This window comes from Arachis ipaensis, chromosome B01 (assembly GCF_000816755.2).
Source record: "Arachis ipaensis cultivar K30076 chromosome B01, Araip1.1, whole genome shotgun sequence".
Taxonomy (NCBI): domain Eukaryota; kingdom Viridiplantae; phylum Streptophyta; class Magnoliopsida; order Fabales; family Fabaceae; genus Arachis; species Arachis ipaensis.
Genome location: NC_029785.2, coordinates 5,676,539 through 5,700,151, shown reverse-complemented (window position 1 = coordinate 5,700,151; position 23,613 = coordinate 5,676,539). Strand labels below are relative to the sequence as shown.

At 31.9% G+C, this 23,613-nt stretch overlaps 3 protein-coding genes and 1 long non-coding RNA gene across 7 annotated transcripts in view; all 4 read right to left on the bottom strand.

Moving 5' to 3' along the window:
- LOC107645001 (transcription factor GTE1-like) lies at positions 1,102 to 1,893 on the bottom strand. Its single transcript, XM_016348998.1, has one exon. The coding sequence runs from the start codon at positions 1,891 to 1,893 to the stop codon at positions 1,102 to 1,104; it is 792 nt and encodes a 263-aa protein (XP_016204484.1).
- Positions 6,665 to 7,710, bottom strand: LOC110271549. Its single transcript, XR_002362191.1, has 3 exons — positions 7,621 to 7,710; positions 7,069 to 7,547; positions 6,665 to 6,949 (listed from the first exon to the last, which is right to left on the bottom strand). It is a non-coding gene; the product is annotated as an uncharacterized LOC110271549 (long non-coding RNA).
- LOC107610048 (polyvinylalcohol dehydrogenase) lies at positions 9,437 to 13,476 on the bottom strand. The gene is made up of 4 exons (XM_016312150.2): positions 13,235 to 13,476; positions 11,905 to 12,377; positions 10,459 to 11,062; positions 9,437 to 9,983 (listed from the first exon to the last, which is right to left on the bottom strand). The coding sequence occupies exons 1-4, from the start codon at positions 13,322 to 13,324 to the stop codon at positions 9,534 to 9,536; spliced, it is 1,617 nt and encodes a 538-aa protein (XP_016167636.1). The 5' UTR covers positions 13,325 to 13,476; the 3' UTR covers positions 9,437 to 9,533.
- LOC107609902 (DExH-box ATP-dependent RNA helicase DExH11) overlaps positions 15,549 to 23,613 on the bottom strand; it is a 16,803-nt gene continuing 8,738 nt past the window's right edge. For 3 of the 4 annotated variants that reach the window (XM_021116619.1, XM_016311988.2, XM_016312051.2), the window contains 12 exons: positions 22,703 to 23,066; positions 21,876 to 22,031; positions 21,697 to 21,807; positions 21,486 to 21,539; positions 20,710 to 20,967; positions 18,968 to 19,077; positions 18,429 to 18,582; positions 17,578 to 18,037; positions 16,946 to 17,160; positions 16,506 to 16,744; positions 16,033 to 16,159; positions 15,549 to 15,946 (listed from right to left, as the gene is read on the bottom strand). In XM_021116619.1, coding sequence (XP_020972278.1) covers positions 15,734 to 15,946; positions 16,033 to 16,159; positions 16,506 to 16,744; positions 16,946 to 17,160; positions 17,578 to 18,037; positions 18,429 to 18,582; positions 18,968 to 19,077; positions 20,710 to 20,967; positions 21,486 to 21,539; positions 21,697 to 21,807; positions 21,876 to 22,031; positions 22,703 to 23,066 — 2,461 coding nt within the window. In that variant the 3' untranslated portion in view covers positions 15,549 to 15,733. The remainder of the gene's footprint in view (positions 15,947 to 16,032; positions 16,160 to 16,505; positions 16,745 to 16,945; positions 17,161 to 17,577; positions 18,038 to 18,428; positions 18,583 to 18,967; positions 19,078 to 20,709; positions 20,968 to 21,485; positions 21,540 to 21,696; positions 21,808 to 21,875; positions 22,032 to 22,702; positions 23,067 to 23,613) is intronic. The other variant, XM_021116623.1, reaches the window with a different exon arrangement.

Genomic DNA, 23,613 nt, shown 5'->3' with positions numbered 1-23,613 from the left:
TTTTTGGTCGAATTAGCCAGTCCAATCTGATTCTTACAACCTGAGACTGTTTCTCGTTTGTGGGTATCTTTCCATTACTAAAATGCGTTTTTTTTTTATAGTAACAGAACTATAACTAATTTACCAAATAAAACAGAATCAAAACATGTAATTAACAAGCAATATGATTTTTTTTTTTGGAGTACATGCTGTATAATTTTGACAGAACCATAAGTTAATGTAACTTAATACTAATGGTAACAACACCCTAAATATCATGCAATACTACAATATAGCAATACTGTAATAGACTCTGCACAACTGAAATGTTGATTTATGTAAATATTATCTCTATAATATAATGATTTCTTTTTCTTTTTCTTTTTATGGACCTGCTCTATAATGATTATATGTGACAGGTTTTATTTTTGGTGAGTCCAACACATGCAAAAATATTGAACATGCCCAACTAGCATATAGAATTGGACATAAATGAACAAATTTTGACTTATGAAATCAGCGCTGATAAGAGTAAGATTAATGAATATAACAATACCAAAAAAACATTAATGAATATAAACATATAAACAATGTCATTGATGCTAACATAATACTTACAATTGTTTCAAGTTACTTCAAAATTAACTACAATCAAATTCTACTCGAAATTGAACAATATCAAAAAACTTGTCTTTCTTCCAAATCCTCACTAAGAAAGTTGTTCTCTTAGGTAGTGTTTGTTTTGAGGTACTGAGACAGAGACTGAGAGACTGAGACTCAGTATCGTGTTTGTTAGTTCAGAGACTGGTACTAAAATTTCTGTCTCTGTCTCTAAAATTTCAGTATTTCAGTACCTCCAAAAAGTAGGGACACAGGGGACTGAAATTTTTAGAGATGGAGACTGAAACTTTAATAACATTTTATACTTAAAATACTTTCATTTCAATTAATTAATTCCAATTTTACTCTTTGTGCAAATTAAATTAGAGTTTCATTCTTGTTTCAATTCCTGTCTCCCATTTTGCACCAAACAGAATACTGAGATTTATTTCAATCCCTGTCTCTTAGTCTCTGTCTCTCAGTCTCAGTCTTTCCGTCTCTGTCTCTCCACCAAACGCTACCTTAAAGATCTTTTTCCTTAAGAACCAAACCTGTGAGGTTCTTCAACAGTGGATTTTCCTTTGTGCAATAATGTGTCAGTGAATGGCCACACAAGTTTTCCAAATCCTGAAAGGACTTGAAAGCATCATCAAAGAAAACTGTTCTCTCCATTTTCTGCATCATCTCCCTCTGTTTCTTCCTTTGCAAGCAAACTCTGTTCTGTTGTGTAGCTTCATTGGTTTTCTTCTTCTCCAATATTAATTTAGCTTCAGCAATAGCAATTGACAAATCTGAATCAGAAAGTTGTTTCCTTTTCTCCCCTGCATTCAATTTCAAAGGCTTTGAATTTGGCTTTTTTTCTTCATTCTCTAACTTGTTTTCCTTCTCAGCTAGCCATCTTCCCTCCAAATCCTTCCACTTTGTCTCGAAAAGATCGCTTAACTTCGCGGCGATTCGATGAACTTCATGCCTCGAAGGGTACCAGGACATGGCATTGCGAAACACCGTTCTGATATCAGAGGCAAATTGATCAGTTTTCTTGTACAAATCGTTCCGTAGCTTCGATTGAACACTCTCCAAATCCATCGAAGGCTTTGAATCATCATGAATCCGCGAAGCCTTTCCTTTCTTGAAATACACTCCATCTGGATGAACCAATAACCTTCTTAGCGTTACTGAACATTGCATCTTCTTGAATCGATCCATACCTGAAGAACTTCGTTTCTTCTTCTCAAAATCAATTATTTTTGCATCAGCCTCAGTAGTAGTACCCTTCTTCATCCTTGAACCTTCTTCATATGAGTTACAACTCATTGACAATATTAATTTTGTGATTAATGTTGTTTAAATATATTAAAAAATAAAATTTTAATTTAATATTTAAAAGACAAAAATACCCTTTGATTATAGTGGATTTGGATCCATGATTGCTTTTTTTTTTCTATTGTGATGCAAGTGACATGAATATAGGGTTCGAAGCATTAAAAAATTTGATAAAGAATTAAATGTCAATTTAGTACTCGACAAAATAGTTTTAGAATGGTTTGAAAATGTAACAGAAAAAATTAATAAATTTATATTTTTTTATAAATGACAAAAAAAATTTATATTTAATAAATAAATTATCTATTTAATTTGAATTTTTGTAATTATATTTAAATAAATATTTAAAAAATATAAAAAAAATTGAAGCAAAATTTGATATTTAGATTTTTCTTTGTGTTTTTGTTTTTAAAAAATTAGTCATTTACAATAAAATTTTTTTAAATAAATCAATTGATATAAAATTATTAAATTTTAAAGATAAAAAGATCTTAAATTGATATAAAATTACTAAATTTTAAAGACAAAAGGATCTTATTTTACCAATAATACTTGCAAAAAATTATATTAAAATCTAATTCCTAAAGTCATTTTTTAGAATGGCCAAATAATAATTTTTTAACCCACACGATTCTCTTTATAATACCTATATTTTTAGGTTTTGAAATAATTTATTAATTGGAAGTACTAACAATATTATTAATATAATTTTATCTTATTGTCTAGTAATTAGTGAAATTAGTGGGGTAAATTAATTGGTGAGTGAAAATACTCAAAATAGAGTAATTTTATTTAATAAATTATATTAATTAGTGAATTGGGGCATTTAGTATTTTATATATTTTAATTTGACCTTCTCCTACGCCATTAAAGCAAATTATAAAAGAATTATTATCGGTTTCCAAATTTATTATAAGGAAAAATATAGGTAGACAATTAAAATACTAAATAATGTGAATAATAGATATATCGGATATTCATTTCACTAGGTGTACGAATGGTGTTACGGATCCGGCCCACGGATCCCACACCCGGAACGGTCTCCGAACCCGATTACCCGGGTCCGACCCGCTTCACCCTTTTGGAAAGTCCAAAACCGACCTACTAGAACTTCTAACCGACAATCAAATTCAAATACTTCCCTTATCTTAATCGAATAAGATAAAATAAGATAATCACCATCACCTATATAAAAGGGAGCCCCTGGTCCCTTCAGGTATGTCATTCACTCCTCACACCTTATACCTCTTAGATCCATTCTGACTTGAGCGTTGGAGTGTCTTTGCAGGTACCACCCCATTGCTTCAGTCAAACAATCCGACATCCGCCCGACCCGTAAGTTTTCGATCCATCTCTCAACCCGTACCGGAGGCATCCAGTATAGATAGTTATTTTAATATTAAGATTTAGATAGTTAATTTAGAGATATAGTGTATTTTTATTTAATTGGTGGTTATTTATATTGTTCAAGATGGTCATTATTTACCTAACACTCTCATTATTATTGTTGTGGTTGTTGTTTGTCCCATGCAAATTCAATGTGCATTTAAAGTTGTGGAAAAAGAGCCGAAGAGCCTTACCTCATGTGGCCGTTTCACCCCCTCTCCACCACTAACGTTTAGAGTTCAAACTCTAGAGGATGCATTTGAGGGGAAAAATATAATAAATATGTGAAGAGTGTGTGCATGTATTGTGTATCTAAAATTAGGAGTTGTCCAATTCATTAGACTACCTAAAATTGGGGTTGTCCAATCCATTGACAAAAAAAAAATTGTGAAAAAAGAGCTTAATTTAAAACAGGCATGTATTATTTTGTTCTATTTTATAATATTTTATTGGATCAACACTTCTCACATTTCTATTAACTATTTTTGGAGGTGGTTGGACTGATAAGAATAGTATTCAAGTGGGGTAAGAGAGGTTGGGCTTGTTTTTGGGCGAATAAGATACGCAAAGAATCAAGTTTATGGTGATGAGTCCGTCAATAAAAATTTCTGACAGGCATGGAGCTGTTGTTGGCATATGAGTTTCACGTTATGATACATCTATCTTGGATCAACAAAAAATACTAAAATAGAATGATTATCCTGATAAAAAACAAAGAATGATTGTGCAGATTATGAACAATTTTGAGTTCCATTTATACGTTAATTTATTATCATAGGGTGGGATTAAATTGTGTTGTAATTTATGAATAATTTTGAGTAGCATTTATAAACACATACTAATGAATGTTCTAAATTCTAATTTTTTAAAGAATTATTTAATTATTATTTTAATTTAATTAACAAAATAATTATATTAATTTAAATAAAATATTATTATATTTTTTGTTAACATCAAGATTATAATAATACAATCATTAAAAATATTTAACAAAAATTAAAAATAATTTAAAATAAGAAGATATAATTTAAATTTAAAATCAACAACAAATTTCATACAAAAATAAAATATTTTGAAATTATTCACTTAAAACATTCATGTAATCATGTGGTTCGAATTATAGTAGTGAATTTTTGGTATGGAACATATATATTCTATACTAGCGGCTAAACAGGCACTGTCATGTCTGCTCAGCTGCTTTTCTATTGAATTAAAAAAATATTTTTATATTTTTATTTTTGAAATTATAAATTTAATTCTATTATATCATAATTTTAATAAATTTAAATTATGAAGTCATTTTCATTTTTTTTATAGGAGTACATCTATTATATCATGATTTTAATAATTAATGTAAAATTTAAAAATTTGAATAAATTTATATTTATTTTGATTGCATTTAAGAGTGAATTATATGTATTCTTATAGTCAAAAAATAAACTTAACTTCTTCTATAATAATTAATTTTTCAATCATCTAATTTATTAAAAAATGTCTCATCTTTTTATTTATCCTAAAAGTTAAAAATTAAAATTAATGTTCATACTTTTTTATTAACAAAACTAAAATGAAACATAAAAATAAACCTGGAATAAAAATACAATACAAAAAATGAATCATGATATATTAAAAAATTTTAAAATATAAAATAGTTATAAGATTAAAAAAATTACTTAAATACAATTTTTATAAGATATTTCATGAATGAACTTAGATGAATGAATATTATATATAAAATGAATCATGATATATTGGTACAAAAATTATTCTGTGTAAAGTTTTTTAAAAAAATATTGCCCTATTAAACTATTTTACTTTTATTCTTATAAAAACATATCCATAATAAAAAAAATCTGCATGAATAATTTATATACAATAGAAAACTTTTAATAAAGTTGCTGTAAAACATGTGTAGAAATTATTTTAATAATAAACTTCTGTTATTAAAGGTAATATTAAAATTTAAATTTAGACGCCAATTGACATTATATATTGTGTAAGTATGTAGAGTATATTAAAAGAGTATGAGAATAATTTGAAGAGATAAATTATTCTGCGTAAATTTATTTTTAAAAAAATTGTCCCTATGAAAAAATAGGTAGAAATTTTTTGTATGGCAGAAGAATTTTTTTAATAATAAACCTTTTTCTAGAAGTAATATTGGAACTTAAATTTGAATACAAATTATCATTATATATTGTGTAGATACTAAGAGTATATTAAAATAATAGGATAATAATAATTTAAAGAGAAAAATTATTCTTTATACATTTATTTAAAAAAAATTGCGCTGTTTAAATTATTTTATTTTTATTCATTAAAAATTCGCAACAATGATTTACATCCAATAGAAAATTTGTAATGAAGTCGATGTTTAAAATGGGTGGAAGTTTTTTTTATTTAAAGTAACTGACCAAAAAATTTTTTTTCATAATAAATCTCTCTCATTAAGGACAATATTGAAACTTAAATCTAGCACTTATATATTGTTATAGATTACCTGTTATATAAAAATATTACTCAAAATGTTTAATAAAATATTTTTCTATTATAATGTTAACTCTAATTTTTATATTTATTATGTTTAATTTTTATATTATTAAAAGGTAGAGATTTTAATCCCTTTCATGATTGAAAGTGAAGAAGTTACGTAACTCTCTCGTCGGTTAATGGAGAGTTTACAAAACATGACTGAGTACATAGTTTTAGTTTATAAAAATAGGAGTAAAATAAGAAAAAAAAAGAATTGGATACCAAAATTCCCTATTCCTATTATATATTGTTATAGATTATATATTGTTATAGATTTTGATATGAGGCCGAAACATGTATTGATTTTAGGCCCTAATTTTTTACTACTTTGGTAATGGATATTATTTTAAAAATTGTTTGAAATAAAATACAGACATGAATATTCAAGATTTTTTGAGAGAGGAGATGGAGCTTGTTATTCCTCTCATGTTTTTGAACCACTTTTCTTTTTTCTTTTGTCTTTTGGGTTAGCTTTCATTTTGTCCGATGCAATTTCCTCCCTCCCTTTTTTGGTTGAGTTCAAATCCACTACTTCGGCCCATATCACCAAACCCATACACGCGTCTTTATCTCATTACGACACCCAAGCACAGCATCGCATGCATTCTTTTTGTGTAAGCACCACAGAACTTCCCAAGATGTGTACATTTCCCAGATCCAACCAAAGGGAGCCTTGTACACTAAGCTGCTTTTTTTTATAAGACAAGACGAAAACATTTTGTTATATGAATGAAGTTTACGGACACAAGTATACACACAATATAAAAATAAAGATCAATTCTATAAAATTATACAATTAAATAAGTAATAAAATATGTAAAAATATAGAGTTTCAGAAACTAATTTCAACCACGTTTTGTGGGCATGTGCCTAAATTAAGTTAAATTAAAATTACGTGTAAATTAACTTGACAAACAATTAGCAAGGGTCACTTTATTGGCACTTGCAACGCATATCTTTAGTGGCGCTTTCAATAGCCACATACTTGTGACTTTCCTTTAGCCGCTGCAAATTTGAATTGTATGTCTTGTTTCATTGCAGCAATTCTAAAATTGTCGCTACTCCTTTAACTGCCACAAGAAGATGGCCTTACAGGTGACGAAATCGGTGCACTCCGCTTGTCCGATGTCTGAAAAATAGATACAGATACATTCATGTTTTGATGATAAATCATATATCTATTTGATTCAACACACTAATAAATTGTAGACGAAATCTAAGCACATTTCTTAAACTCAGGATGCGTACCAAGGAATTCAACCATGCCGCAACGTCAGATGGTAAATCATCTCCTTGCTGTTGAATAAGGTATCTCAAAACGGTGGAAACTTAGGTGCAGTTAATTTTACGTAAAGTTAATAACTGAGAGTAGTTAGATAAAAATTTAATCAAATCATTCAAATCATTTAACAGCTCTCAGCTATCAACTTCACGTGAAGTTGATTGAGTTTTCACCTCTCAAAACATTTTCCATGGCCTGCCGTTTCAACTTCTCTGCTGCCATCGTTGCCTGTAGTTCAACAAGTACACTCTAATTCAGCTCTATTTGAGCTCCATGACTCAACTGTTGTGCAGTTTGACCAGCAGAGCGTTGAGTAGAACATGGCTTGAAACCCACACCATGAACTCGACCTGGGTGTTCTTTTTTCAAGAGCTTGAGTAACTGGATCATTTTGTGGTAGTTCCCTAGAAGAGTCATCTAAACACGCAATATTCATAATCGTTTCCTGTCACATATAAGAGTTCAATTGTAGCACTTTTAAATTCTAAAGGAAAACATAGCTTTAACAAAATACTTACACCCGTGGTTTGCACATTATTATGGATATAAGAGACATCCTTTCTCTTATGCACCTTATTCCAAATCTCTCCTCGACTAACGCGTCTCCCCTGTAATCGTTCCTGTATATTGACATTGAGACAATTATAAACCCAACAAATGAAAAATAAGAAAACAATGAAATAGCCTAAAACAACTTTGAGACTGATTATCTCTTCTTCTCTTCGCCTTGCTAAGCTTTTTGAACAGCCTGTGTGAGTGCATTTTTTCTGCACTTCTCCAATTGTGCCATCATATATAAGTATACTAAGAAAACAATTTAATCCAACTCAATATGCCATAGATAAATATACTTAGATACCAATTCATTATTCAATAACTTTGACCTGTGTGTCAGCCCTCATGCGGTATTCAAGGGACCATTTCCAATGACTTGGATCTATTCCTTCTGGGCATTGGGCAATATTCTGTTCCAAAGTCTTTGTTCCATCATAAAATTGGTGAAACAACTTTCTTCTTGTATCCTTCCAAATTTTGCCTATTCTCTTCACAATCATCTGCTTGATCATGCCTTCACTATCCTCCTCAAAGTGGAAGCTCGCCTACAAAAATAAATCAAACTTGTTAGTAATTTAAAACCAAATTGACTCTGTGCAAACACAACTAAAAAATTATACCTTGACAATATTGTTATACACTTGGTCTTTCCCTCTCATTGTCTTCCAACTTTCTTCACAAATGGGAAAATTTTCAAAGTCATTCCCCAAAACTCCCACAAAACCACTCAATAGGCACGGGATCTAGTGCGTTTGGCTTCTCGTTTACAGTTAGAGCTCTCTTTTACGTGCCTCTCCCCATGATATAACCAACAAGTGATCGTACGCATCCTCTCTTGTTTGAAAATATCGAAACCCACATAGAGAACAAGGACACTTTATCATGCCATCAGACGATGCATTAGCAAATGTAAAGTCCGACAAATGTTTCACTCCTTCCTGGTATTCTACACTGCCCTGTGGATTCAAAATCCAACTTCTATCCATATCTAAGTAAATAAGACATGCAAAGAATACACAATTATTAAGAAAGATAAAATCAGGTATACTCTAAAGAGAGTATGTATTTACAAAGGAAAAAGAACAGGGCCCCTCATCGAGGCCGAACTTATTAGGAAATAATGTATTCTAATTTTCTTCTATATAATTACAGATAAACAAAGGGAAAATAATAGAAGCCTACAAAGAAGACTTCAATTCCTGGCTCCTATAAATAGTACTGGAAACATAAGAGTTGCCAAACTAGATGCAGAGGCTTGTTTAAGTAATCTATTATCAGAAAGTGGCATATAACAGAAGGTCAATAATCTAATGCAGCATACTATAAAGTGAACATAAAATTTCAATGAGTAGTTCCTTTCAACATACAACAAACATTCATAAAGATGCTTACTCAGAATAATGCAGGTTGTTCAATTAGTAAGCAACAGCAGACCAACAACAGAGTGAAGGGGGGGAAAATAGGATCAATAACAAGAATAGATCCAAGTTAAGCATTCACGATATCCCTCGTCCGACAAGCTTAGAACTAATCCGTCGCGAATCGAAAATAGGTTACTACATCTACAATGTGGGATTCGAACTCGGATACTTGCTTAAGCGAACTAGTGAACTAATCACTAGATCAGCCCAAGTTGTTTAAGCATTCAGAGTTTCAACCGATATGGATAATATCCAACTTCTTGGATTAAGTGTTTACTGTTAAGCCAGAAACTATTGAATCCATGCATCAAATTCTAACACTGATGACATCGGCTAGATAAAACCAACACCATTAAAATTGATAGAACAAATTTACTTTTCTTGATAATTTTATTGAAAAAAGTTTACATTACTCACAGTGAGTGGAGTAGTTAACAATATATGATGTAAAGTTCTTAGACACAAAATGCAGATAACGAGGTTCCACCCGACAAGATAGGAAACCCCAAACTAACATTATAACCACTGCCAACATATATGCAACCGTTGCTAATTGACATGCCTCCATAGACACTTGCTCCAGTTTTGTAGGACCACAAAATCTTCCCATTTTTTGCATTCATTGCATATATTGACCCCAATAGGTCTATTGATCCAGCAAAGACAACATCATTTGCAACACTAACAGGTCCAATAGAAGTGCTGTTACTAGGATTAGCAGTGGACCATACAATTTTCCCATTATTTGCATCCATTGCCACCCAACCACCACTAGTTGTGGTTCTGTTTGATGGTGCAAGAGTGAAGTTTTTGGCCCCGGAATTTACAATGTTTGTGTAAACTCTCCTTTCGTCCGTCGCCGCACCCCATGTTCCTCCTCCTACTATTCCGCCTGGTCCAGCTTCCTGCAAAAGGGGCAAAGCTCAAAAGTGTGAATGTTTTATTCATTGATTAGTTACTGCTCTACATGTAAGCTTCAACCATACCACCTATAAACAAAAAATCAGTCATCACATCAGTGTATATTGAAAACAAGTTAAATATATTTTATATACAAATATATAATGATTGATTCAGTGACTTATTTTTTGTGTGTATATAACATTTTTTATCCACGGTGAGAATTATGAAAAGCATGAATTTGTTATGATACAACACAGTTATTGATACATGATAAAAATAAATTTTTTATGATAGGATTTGACTTTGTGTAATCTTGAAATGTGATTGAGGTTTTCATTTATCACTTCATTAGGTAATGATTTACTGTTATAATTGATTTCATTTATGATTCTAATTGCTTTATCTATGTCAAACATTTTAGTGTGACTCACACTTGAGTTCAGCCAGTCTTTGATTCAAAACGTTTTCAGGTCTTACCGTGAACCAAGTAATGTTGCCATTGTTGCGATCCAAAGCCCATGCATAGCCACTTTTCTGAACAGCAGCAACAAGATCTTTCTTAGTTCCATTAACATATACACTCAACATCATTGGTGCCTCACCAAAATCAGCATCAGGGGTAGGACCAGAAGGAGGACAACCGGGAATTGAAGCATTGTTGCATTGATAAAACCATACATCATACCCTCCTAGTTGCCGGTACCATTCGATCTTTCCAGTGTCCAAATCAAGGGCCAAGATTGAATTGGAGTGGTTTTCAGGCTCAACACAGTCATCAGGTTCAGTAGGCACTGTTCTGTTGCTCTGCCTTTCTTGACACTCAAGTATTCGTTGCGGCGCAGAGTAGAGGTTCCCAGTGGCAATGTAGACATGGTTTCTTTGAGCATCAATGGAGGGGCTGCTACCCCATATGGCTGCTCCTGCATACCCTCCAACCGTGCCATTGTTATCCGGTAACGTGTAGGTTTGCCATATGATGGCGCCGGATAAGGCATCAAGTTTCGCCATGCTGCCTCGAAATATGCAGCATCGTTCAATGGTTTCAGCTTCTTCTAGTGATGATGTTCCAACATAGTAACCTCTAATGGATACCAATGCACCATAAGTAATTCAGAATTCAATTGAAAGTGTAAGATAAAAATATTGCCACATTTGTTCAATTCTGGTTTGCAACTTAGATTGGGTAAGAACTTGCATAATGTTGAATAGCTCATCATATTCTTTGAACAATCATAGAGTATACCTCTTGATGCAAAATAAAATAAATGTCATCTCATATTTAAGGCATATTGCGTAGTAATATATTTATTATCAACAACTGAACAAGGATTTGCTGTTTTCTAACATTTTCAGATGGTTGACTTTGTGGAAACACTTTAGGTTAAATTATTATAGATGTCCCTCTAGTTTTGTTCAATTTTTAATGTCTCTTTACTTTATAAAGTTTTATTAGATTTTTTATATTACAATAGAAATCTTTTTAATTAAGATCTTGTAACTAAAATACTTCATATCAAAATCTTATAGCATATAAACAATTTTATTTCAACTAGACTTTTAATTTAAAATATTGTAGTTAAACTCCATGTTAGACAATAGGAAATAAATTGTACAAAGGGACTTAATCACAATTAAAAGAAACTTATTGAAAATTCTTTCTTCAGTATAAAAATCAAATTAGAAATGTTTGAATTATAAAACTTCAAGAATAATTAAAAAAACTTATGAATCCAAAAATAGAATAGCAGCAAACATATATATATTTTTTAAAGATGTATTTTGCCACCAAGTTCATCAGCATAACTATTGAGTATTGAGTTTAACTTTACCCCCAAAAAAAAACTAAAAAAAAACTAAAAAAGAAGAAGAAATGCAGAGTATGAATTAGAAAGAGAAAGGTGGCATTATTATTCATGTACTAACCCTTTGTAATATGTTCCAGACATGGTGATAAGTGCTGCAGGATGATGATCCAAATAGGTTAACCACAAAAGCTTACCATTTGTTCTGTTTAGACCAATAACTGCAGCAGGGCCATAAATTCCAACCATCAATAAATCATGATCACCAACTATTGTAGGAGTTGATCTTGACACTGTCCAATTCACATTGAGCACTAATCCAGTTGCATTTAGACCTGTTAATTCATGCAAGTTCTGCTTCCAAATAAGGGATCCATTTGTTTCATTCACTGCATATATGTTACCATTCCAACTTGGAAAATAAAGGGTATCTTCATATATTGCTGGTGTTGCAGTTATATCTTTTCCTGCATAGAATTTCCACTTCAAACTTAGGTTCGGTGCTGTTTTGGGGCTGATTTTAAACTCTTTATAGCCATATCTTCTGTTGAACAAATCTCCACCATGGTTCAACCAATCTTGTGAATGTTGCCACTAAAATCAAGAAAATTCAATTTGAAAATTAAATTTTATTTACTAATTTGTAGGAATTTAAGGAGCCCATTTTCTTCCACCAATACTTATATACCCTAAAAATTCTCAAAATAAAGGTTATAAATTTTTTGAAGAGTCCTACTAGAGGAATCGAACCCGCATCGTTAGCTTGGAAGGCTAGGGGTTATAGTCGACGTTTATTTATCTTTTTTTTTTTTAACGTCTCTAATTCAAAACCGAACGGGAAACTTTTGTTTCATTCGGCTCCTTTACGGAAGGGATTCAGAAAAGAAGAAATATGGAACACGGGAAAAAGATTCCGCTAACCCATAACATCTATGTCAGCCTTTCTGTATGAATACATTGAAAACGCCAATGGAATATTTGTACAATGTGTACAATGGGCTATGGGTTATATGAGTTACAAAATGAACATCACCCATAATATTAAACATCTTATATCATAAAATCACTCATCCCAAAAGCTTAAGATGATTTTGGGGTTCACTAAAGATCAAACTTTTGACCTTTCAGATCTAAAGCTCTTATACCATGTCATGATACTAATCATCCCAGAAGCTTACGCCGATGGAAAAAGGTAACACTAATGTTTATATCTCTAATACTCCCTAAACCTCCATTGTTCACATTGTACAAATATTCCATTGGCTCCCTATACTTTCCCTTTTTTTAATATTTACTACTTAACTCTACTTTTTTTTTTTCAATTTGTAAAATAAAAACTCTATTTCAACTTCTTTTAACATATAACTAAACTTGAAAGAGAAAATTTGGTTACAAAACGAATTTATTAAAAAAAAAAGGAGTATGTGAGAGATAGGGAAGAAGTATGATACATTTGAGGTTGAAGCAAAGACCAATGCTGCATGAACACAAAACAAGAATAAACAAAAAACAAAGCCTGTGCTGAATTTAGGTGTCTCCATGCATGCAGTTGAACCTGGGAAATGAGATGAATAATAATATTAAGGAAACAAATTTTCAACAAACTAGGACATGTAATTGAAATGGAACATGTTTGCCTCAACACAATGGAATCTTATTAAATCTTTGACTACTCATTCCGGTGGCCAATATTTTGACTTTGAATCTATCTATTTTTTTATTTTTTTAAATCTTTTTTCTAATCCTACATTTATTAAATTATGTTATTTGGATTTTTCTTGCACGAAAAGTAATGTATTTTATTGTTATTCATTTCTTCCTCTGCAGACAATTGAAGATAAGTCGGACAAGAATTTATTTTGGACAACATATACTTATATAATTCACCTAATTTATTTTTTATCTTTTCTTTTTCTCTCTAAGTCCTAATTTCTTTCTTTCCTTTAATTTTTTCTTCTCCTATGATCCTATTTTTATGTTAATTTATTGAACTCATACGATCATGAGTCATTCTGTCATATCTCTTTATGAATTTGGATCCTCTAAATTTTAGATTTTCACTTAAAAAAATAAAGTGTAATTTTTTATTTTTAAATATTTTTTCTCTCTTACTTTGTTTTAATGCTGAGACAATTAATTGACTTTGAGTTTGCACTCTTTTTTCCATTCTAAACAAAACATAAAATATTTAGGATAATAATGTCTAGACAGTATGCTTTTTCTTCACGTACAAGTTGGTTTAAATGTATAACTAATAACATAAAATTAAGACCAATAATTTTTGCTTATCTTTTAAGTTTGCCAAAATTCAACTTATTTTTTAAAGGGTTTTTGACTCACTAATTTCAATTAATCTAATTACTTTCTAGATGAGTTACCAAAAAAATCCAGCTAGGGAACCAATTTTGTGTCCAATTTCAAACTAATTTTTTCTGATATTTTATTTATTTATTTATTTACCTTTTTATTCGTAATCTTCTTTCTCATCATTTTTTCCCTCCCAACACCACCACAACTTCGCCTTTGGAGTCGGCCATAGACACCATAAATCCTAAATCTTAAACCCTCCGTGGGATGAGGGTCAAATAAATAATTTTAATAGTTAGTTACCTAGTTAGACTAAAGTTAGAGAGTTGGCTAGTATTGGTTCAATTACAAAGCAAAATCAAGAGAAAAATATTGGTCATATAATATTTTTCTTTAGTATTATAAATAGATAGATATTTTAAATTTTATACTTGACAAATATATTAAGAAAAATTAAAACATGGAGAAAAAAATGTTGTTCCTAATCCTTACACTCATAATAAATAAGGAAATCAAGGAAATTCCAAAAGTCAATATTGGATAAAGACCAGCCAAGTAGTTGGTGTAAGCACGTCAGTTCTTGGGTTCTTGCACAAATTTGATTTTGAGAAATTTTGGAGGAATGAATAAAAATTACTCAATAATCAATTAATAAAAATTTTAAATATATAATTTTTAAAATTAATAAAATAAAAATACATTAAAGGATGTATAAAATAAAGAAATAAAAATAAGTTTTTTGTGAAGAGATAAATTATTCACATTTAACATATGCAGTAGCACATTGTTTTTGACATACATAATAGATATATCCATACACACACGGACATATACATAAATATTTTCTTATTTGTTCATGAATTTTATTGTTTTCAAGTAAATAAACACCTATTTTATTTATGATACTCGAACTACATTGATCTTCATACATAACTGTTAAAATAAATGTCAAACATTAGGAGGAAGAGGACAAACACTGGTTATTAATCAAAGCCCTCATTATTGTTAAGTTGCTTGATATTTTCAGAATATATCAATAAATGAAAAGGATTAGTCAGATAATATTAAAATATATTTGTCCAAGGAATAAAAATAAGTAGAAAACTTCTCATTCACTTGAAAATAAATTCTCATACTCCTGAAGTGGTTGCCCAACTCCTACAGGATGACGTTTGGAGCTTTGCTGTTGGCTTTTTTTATACAGCTTTGTTCTTAAAAAAAATTATATAGTATATTAGTATGTATCAAATCAATGTTAATTATTGTATATAAATAAGTAGAGTTTAACCATATATTTAAAATCAACAACTAAACTATTCTCACACAACAAAATTTTATATAAAGAGATAAGAGATGACTATTATCAAGTTGACTTTCCTCAATCCAGAAATGTTTTTTTCTTAATATGCAGATCGACTTTGCTTGAAAAATCCAAAAAACTCACATCATGACCAGCCATTTTGTTTAAATATTTTGTATAGCAAGCATCTTATCCTGAAATCATAAATAAGGATTCATTAAGAGTAAGAGACAGGAAGGGGTAAAAGAAGTGGTAAGGTACATACAAAAGGAGCTACAAGAATTGCTATGAATTCATTATGTACAAGCATTACTAAACCTAACATTAACATTTTCAATAATGATCATACGCCTGTAATATACAAGCTAGCTGCAAATACAATGTCACGCTTTATTGCATTAGAAGCTATCTCCATTTTTTTGCAGAGAGCAGAATTCCCCATAATAGCGGCAGAGTTTTTGAACTCGCGGCAGGTCTCATCCAACCTGACAATTGTCCTTACTATCAGACCTTCAGGAACATCTGTAAGTTCACAGATATCGGCAAACGGAGTACCCTGCAATGGAAATTAGAGATTTGACAATGGATCACAACAAATCAATGGTAAAAGTACTGAATTTGTAATTGTCTGTAGAAAGAAACCTTAGCCCATTCATAAACCACTTCAACGAGACCAAATTTGAGATTTTCTTGGGCATACTCCTCCGGGTTTATCGGCAGATGGAAGTGAGCTTGAAGTTCCCCAAGCCTTATTGCTGTATTGTACAATCTGTAACAAATACATCAAACCAGGAATTCATAATAAAATTCAACTCTTCATTACAATCTGATGTCTGAATGCAGCAAGATAAAATGACGTAATGGTAAAGGTTGCTGCCATGCGAATTGAAAGTCAGTCTAACAGATTTAAATTTTAGAAACGATCTCTTTGATTTTATGGATACAAGGATATGTGCATTTCCCAGACCCAACCAACAGGCCTTGTACACTAAGCTGCCTTTCTTACAAGACAAGACGAAAACATTTTGTTATATGAATGATTATTGATGCCTTTACTTGGCATAGGCTTCTAGGTTGCTTAAATAGAATTTCAGAAATACACAATTGCGAGTTACCTTTGTCTTGCTTTGGCCAGTGTCGGTGTGAGCGAAGGGTCAGATGTGTTCTTCTGCTGGAATACAAAAGCAGACATTAATGCCACTGCTTCTTCTGGTTCAAGATCATCCAGTTGGTTCTCAAACAAGCACTCAGTGCAAATCAACTCCTCCCCAGAATTCATCTCACAGGCGACACGTCCTTTCATTTGAACTACAAGGTCTTCATCAATACATCCAATTTTCTTCAGCACATCTATCTGGAGAAAGAGTACAGTTGAGCACAAAAAACAAGGATTACCATCCTCTTAGTAAGTAGTAAGTGAAGGGTTATTAATCATTATATCAATAACTTCTATTCTATGTAGGTCTCACCAAATAATCCAACACTGAATAAACTTTAATTTCTCACTTTACAGTATACTAACTTTAATGAATCCTAAAAAAATTATTTAATTTACCCGGCCCTGAAAGTCAGGCATCTGTTGAAGTGCATCATCAGAAATTTGAAACTGAAGATCATGTACTTCTTCTTTGTGCTTCTTCATCTCTTTAGCTAACTTTAGGTGCTCTTCCAATTTTATACACCCATGACACGGATTCTGAGACATCTTTTCTAACAACTTAGTCCACTTGTGGTATGTTTGCACAAGTAATACATCTCTCAGCTTAAGATCTGAAACAAATTTAAAGTGATACTCGATTAAGCCTAGGTTTTATAATCAGAACTGTTCGCCCAAATGTTACAAGAGAAGATGAAGACGTCCCTAAACCTAAATGAGTATGAAAAACAGCCTCAACTGTAGAAACCATCAGCATTACAGCTTACAGGTAGGAACTAATGTTTAAAAAATCGATTGCAAAGAAATGGTTTCTATAATTCAGCCATGTTTCATGCCTTTGCAACTTAACATGCCCAAAAAGCCACGTACAAGTGACAGTATTGACAAGAGAAACTTATCACGGTTTTCTTCCATTTTATTATTCTTTTTCTCTTTCAATTTTCAACTGAACATGATTTATTTGTTATATAAGTGGAAAAATGATCAAATTCAATAGTTTTTTTGAAACACAGAATGGTAAATGGTAATACCTTTCACAGGATCCAGAGCTGGAGGATACTTATTTCCATCTGATTTCAATTCCAGGAGCAGTTGAACTGTCTTTGCATAAACAGAATTACTAACATCTTCAAGAAGTCCAACTTGGTCAATTTTAATTTTGCTACTGCAAATGCATAGAAACTCTTTGCTATCAACTTCTCGGACTTCATAGCCCATTCCACTAGCAGAACCAAGATACGGCAATTTGATATTGATGACACCTCTTCCTTTGCGGGCAGAAACAGATGTAATATATTCATCTCCCATACCACGCCTTGATTTTGGAATGACAAAATAACCTTGGTCAAATGCATTACTTTGATTCTGTGAACCACCACCACTTGCATTTTCCACCGAGGATGGCATGTCAGGTTTAATCACCAAAACAATATATAACTTGTTAGTTTGAGAAGGAGTTTTCACAACCACCCCAAGCAAATGATCTTGGGCCTGCAAATCAATTATCATACAGGTTAAGCTCCTATTACACTGTCAAGGAATCAAATGGCAATTCGAGATTTTGATCCCAAGACAATAAATGAACATATTATGAAAACAGTACTCCATTACATTATGGCTTAAACTAGCTTCACAAGCAGTTATAGCATCATAACAACATAAAGAAAGTATTTCACATTCACAGTAGGTCCACTATTTTAATTCCTGCAACTTGAAGATGCATATCAAAAACTTAAACTAGTGAATCAAAGCAAGAATAAATGTTTGAGCTCTGAGAGTTGTTGGCTTTGATGAGAATTTAGTTTCACTGCTATCCTCATTCACCATCACAACTCAATTATGTTTTAGTAGTTTTGTTTTAGAAGAAGATATAAAAACTCACTGATTCTGATTTCACGACTACAACTCTTCCAGTTGTAAGAAATTGTTGTGTATTAGGGGATTGCATTATTGCCTCTGATATCTGGTTGCTGTATGTCTCAGCTTCTGTATATAAATCATAGTATTCTTCAATGGTTGGTTCGCCCTTTATACATCTGAATCGGGAGGGGGAAAAAGGCAAGCATCAGAAATCACAGAAAAATGAAATAAGCAACATTCTAGGGGGAAAATCTGACAGCTGATAACTGGTCATCAATGTGAATATTTAAAAATCAATCAGGACATCTAATAACAAATCTCATCAAAGGAAACCCCCACTCATCTGAGGTGAGAAAGGAATAGTATCATATGCATGCAGATAGATGAATGAAAACTCCCTTGCACTTATGTACAATTACACACGCACAGTATCCTCACCTACCATGAGATGCAGTTAAATTTACGAGTATAAATTATGATGGCCAAAAGATTCTCTTATGAAAGATGTGAAAGGAAGCCTGAGACAATAATACTGAAGAGAAGGACAGGATATTGGCTTACTCAATAGCTTTTGTGGGCTGATTAAGTTTTAACTTCAAAAGTTGTTGCATTTCTGGAAGTTTTTTTTGAGCATGGAATTCTGCAAAACTTCTTTTTAGCATGTCCTCAACCTGCAACGAATGTGATAATAATTCAACAAGAGAGTTGAGAATAAAAATAACAACCAAGACTTGTCCCCCTGTTAAGTTTGATAAGCTACATGAACTAGATCAGATGACAACTAATGCAAACCACCATCAAATTTTTATGACATGATCAAAAGGGATGAAACTTAAAACTGTTTAAATAAATTGAAAATAATATTTGTATTTAAGGATAGTATTTTCATTAATACTAAATTTGTAATGATGGAGGCTGCAATTGCAATATTGCTGAGAGTTATTACCATTTACTAAATGGTCATGTTGAACCATGCACAGGTTGTAATATATTAGAACAGAACATATCCCTTTGAAGTCTTTCATTCCACACTTTATCCAACTGCCTCCTAAAACCAAAAATGCTCTATGAACACCAAGAACCCACCACGTAAAGTGTATATTCATGTGTTCCACATATTTTTCCAACTAATCAACCACCAAAATAATCAAACTTCTCATGAATACCGAAATCAGCCACCTCTGTACTTTTATATTTTTATTTGTATTTTGATTATAAATGTGAATTAAGTTTGATTATATTGTTTATAAAGTCTGATTATAAAGGTGAATTTAGTTTGATTATATTATTTATGAAATTTGATTATAAATGTAAATGAGTCATTCTGTATTTCTATACGGGTGATTGATTGGTGACTGATTCCTGATATCCATGTAGTATGGTTGTCCTAATAATATACTTATTGGATTCGAATCAACTCCCAATTAATCATAATCCAATCCACTTTAACTGTCAGAAACCAGTACAAGAACAAGAAAAATGAACATACTATGATATGTATACTCAAAAAGCTTGTGCAATACCAATAAGATACAAGTGAGATCAGAAAATAGTACTAGAGTTTGAGAGGTTCAAGTCTTTCCCAAGCACCAATTCTGCTATTCTCTTCTTTTCACCTCCCATCACCACCAATATAATATCCCCCTTTGTAGAAAATTCCACAGAATCTCCACTCTCTTTTCTCATCTCTCAAAGTTGTTGGCTAAAGAGCATGTGAATGGTTTTCTATCTAATATGTCCTCTCACAAGAGTCTCTTTTGAACTTTAAGCATGGACAATGAACATGTTCATTTGCACCTTGTGCTGAAACTTAATTTTTGTAGAAGAATAAGGCACAACAAACATCAAACACTACACCTCGATCATAAAAACTCTAATACCGTCTCATAAACCATCCCTCTTAAAAATGTAAGTTATTTGGAAAAAGCATGTGAATGGTTTGCTATCTATCAGAAACACACTAATACTTTGTTATCCTGTCAGACATAAGTTAGACCATCAAAGAAGACCAGTGACGCACATGTCCAACATCTCCCAATATGACCATACTTTCTGGTTGCAAAACAAACCCAGCAATGACGTTACTATGAGATTAGAGTTGATCTTCATAATAACAGGATCTTCAGAGTAGCAGGATGACAAATAGAGGAATCAGTCTTGCATTTATTTAAGAAATCAAGTTCCCTCTTCTAAACTGATCTCAAATTGACATCTCTATCAAAATAGATTTATCTCATTCTCACTCTTTCTGCTACTAGAAAGCAGAAAACTGCAAGAGAAAAGAAAATGATTGCCATGTGTACCTTCAATTCTTCAACTCGAAGGAGATGTAGGATCATAATATAGGTTAGCCTAAACTGAGACTCCAGACGAGTTGCACTTCCAACAGTAACATGCTTTAGATCTCTTTCCTCTGGGAGTTCATCACGACACATTAAAATGACAGTACCAATCTTATCAAGTCCTCTTCTGCCAGCACGTCCTGCCATTTGAGTATATTCTCCTGGTAATAGCTGCCTGAATTCCTTCCCATCAAACTTCCTTAGACCATCAAAGACTACCTGCAAAAGGAATTTAAATGACATATCTGGAACTAAAAGTAATCACATGTTTTTCAACACTGGCAAGTAGATAAAAAGGCTTGTAAAATTAATCACCCTCTTACTTGTTGATATTGAAAAGGACCAACAGAAAACTATGAACATAGCAGCCTATTTGCTAGCAGCAGTTACACTGGGTGTGACTGTGAATCACATGATTACATTTTTAAAATAGGTAGATTTTCAATGTTATGCTTTCATGTCTTTTCTTCCTGAGACCCCTTTGCTCGAGTTATATGAGTGAGTTTTTTGTACCTTTTTGTCTCTATATCATGTTATTTGAGTGCCTGATCCAGTAAACTTTCCACTCTTTTTGAGTGTCGAGATCATTTAATTTTAAAAAATAAAATAAAATAAAGTTTCTGAGTAAATATGTATACAAAAATTATTTGAATTTGAATATACTTATGGACATAGCCTTGCTTGAAAATTCCAATGCATCATCTCCGTGTTAGCAGCATCACTTAAAAGAGACTTACAGTTCTAGCAGGTGCATTTACTCCCATTGCAAATGTCTCCGTTGAAAACAAGACCTAGAAGAACAAAAGCCAGGATGTTCGATGACAATTAAAAGTTAAATACAAACAGACAAAATAAAGTAGCTTGTAGCATCTTTCTCAAAGAGTATGCTTTTACGTAAGGTCAGAGGAAACCATGAATGTCATATATAACAAAATGAAAGCATCTCACCTTGATAACACCACGGCAAAATAGCATTTCGACAACCTCCTTTACAATTGGAAGGAGGCCAGCATGATGCACGCCAATCCCTCTACGAAGAAGATCTTGGACTCGAACAACCTGGAAATAACATAAGCAACTAGAAGACCAGCTCAAATATAAAAATACTAAGCTGTTGGACAACAAACCTGCGGTAAATTTCTGTCAGAACCCTTTAGTCGTGAAAATGCTTTGTCACAGAAAACTCGAATCTCACTTTTCTCTGAGCTACTTGTGAGGTCAGTTCCCGTCATACTATCAGCTGATCTATCACAGCGGTTCTTAGAGAAACAAAATATAACAACCTGCACTCCCAAGGAAAATTACAAATGCAAAAATAAATTAACAACGACAACAATAACAACAACAATGCTAACAATTTTCTCCGTTGAAGAGATGAATTTTGCTTTTAAAAAAATTTAAAAAATAAAAAGAAAAAAAGGACTGGACCCAGAACTACACATTAACAACAGTAACAGATGAGCAAATTATTTTACTAGGCCACCTGCCATATCAAGTATCAACCAATGAAATCATTCCCCATCTAGGACTTAACAGTCTAGATCCATTAGGATCATGGAAAAAATTATGTCTAAAAAGAGTTTACAGGTATCAATTAAAAAAAAAAACGAGTATTAATAGCGAGCTGTAATTTTGACCTAATAATAATAATAGAATCAAGAGCTCCGAAATCCTATTAAAATTTCTTATGAAAAGGAAATTCAGAAACACTAGAACCACTTTTAACATTAAATTATGGTCTAGCACTCAGTAAAAGAGGGTGAGAACCAAAAAAAGCAATTCAGTAAAAATATGTATATTTTAGAAACAACTAGTCACTAAAGTGGTCCGCTACTAAGTGGTTGTTTATAACATTTTTAACCAATTAAGTAACTGTTCCTATACTGGAAATAGTTTACAAAAGATTTCTTCAGTAATTTAACTTAAAATATTAACAAGAACATAATCAACATACAGGCAACAATGACTTTTTGGAGAGTTTGTTGATCAGCATCAACCACATTGAAGCATCTGCTCTCCTCAGTTCCCAATTGTTCTGGCCATTCCCATTATTCTGATAGCCTCTGCCAGTTCCAGAGAAATTATTCCCATGCTGTTTTCCTCGAGACATATTATCCCGTTTTTGAACTCGGGCATTGTCACGGCCTGCTGAAGTCCCCGTCTTTGGCCCGGAACCACCAGCTGTCAAATTCTTTTTCTTTGAAACATCTTTTGCAGCTTTCAATCCCTGAGGCAGAAATGTTTCATTTTCACAAATTTTGTAAAGTTCTCCAGAATAAAATAGGCAGTGCTCCAATGGGACAGGTCTTTTTGTTGTCCTGGTGATAAAATTGATCATTATAATAGGAAAAACCACGAGATTCAAGATAGTCAAGGGAATTTAAAACTTCTATTTTATGTTCAGCTTAGATTTCAGTATGTATCTATGCTGTCAAATAAATAAATAAAATAAATGAAATCAACATACCCTACAAATAGAAATAATAGAAGCTACTTAAATCTATTCTCACTGTTCATATTATATAAACAACAATAATAATAACAACCAAGCCTTACACCACTAAGTGTGATCAGCGATATCTACGGTTAAACCATTTAAATCTAAATCTTTGATGTACATGATATATCTTATATAATATTAATAACAAAATTAAAACCAAAACCTAAATTTCATGGATTAAGTGATGCTCCGGATAAAAGGAAAATATATGGAATAGGAGATGCACAGTGTTACAAATTAAATAAAACGGCCAAGTTAAAGAGGAAATCCAAATATTGATTTGCACACTGTAATTACTAATTCATTCATACAGTAAAAATTTCTACCAAGGTAGATCAAATATTGATTTAATATGATTATTGAGC

Excerpts from the sequence above, each read along its gene's own strand:
- LOC107645001 (XM_016348998.1), bottom strand. The coding sequence starts at position 1,893 with ATGAGTTGTAACTCATATGAAGAAGGTTCAAGGATGAAGAAGGGTACT.
- LOC107610048 (XM_016312150.2), bottom strand. The coding sequence starts at position 13,324 with ATGGAGACACCTAAATTCAGCACAGGCTTTGTTTTTTGTTTATTCTTG. Across the intron at positions 12,378-13,234 it reads TCTTTGCTTCAACCTCAAAT|TGGCAACATTCACAAGATTG; the intron begins GTATCATACTTC and ends TCTTGATTTTAG. Across the intron at positions 11,063-11,904 it reads TCTGGAACATATTACAAAGG|AGGTTACTATGTTGGAACAT; the intron begins GTTAGTACATGA and ends GGTATCCATTAG.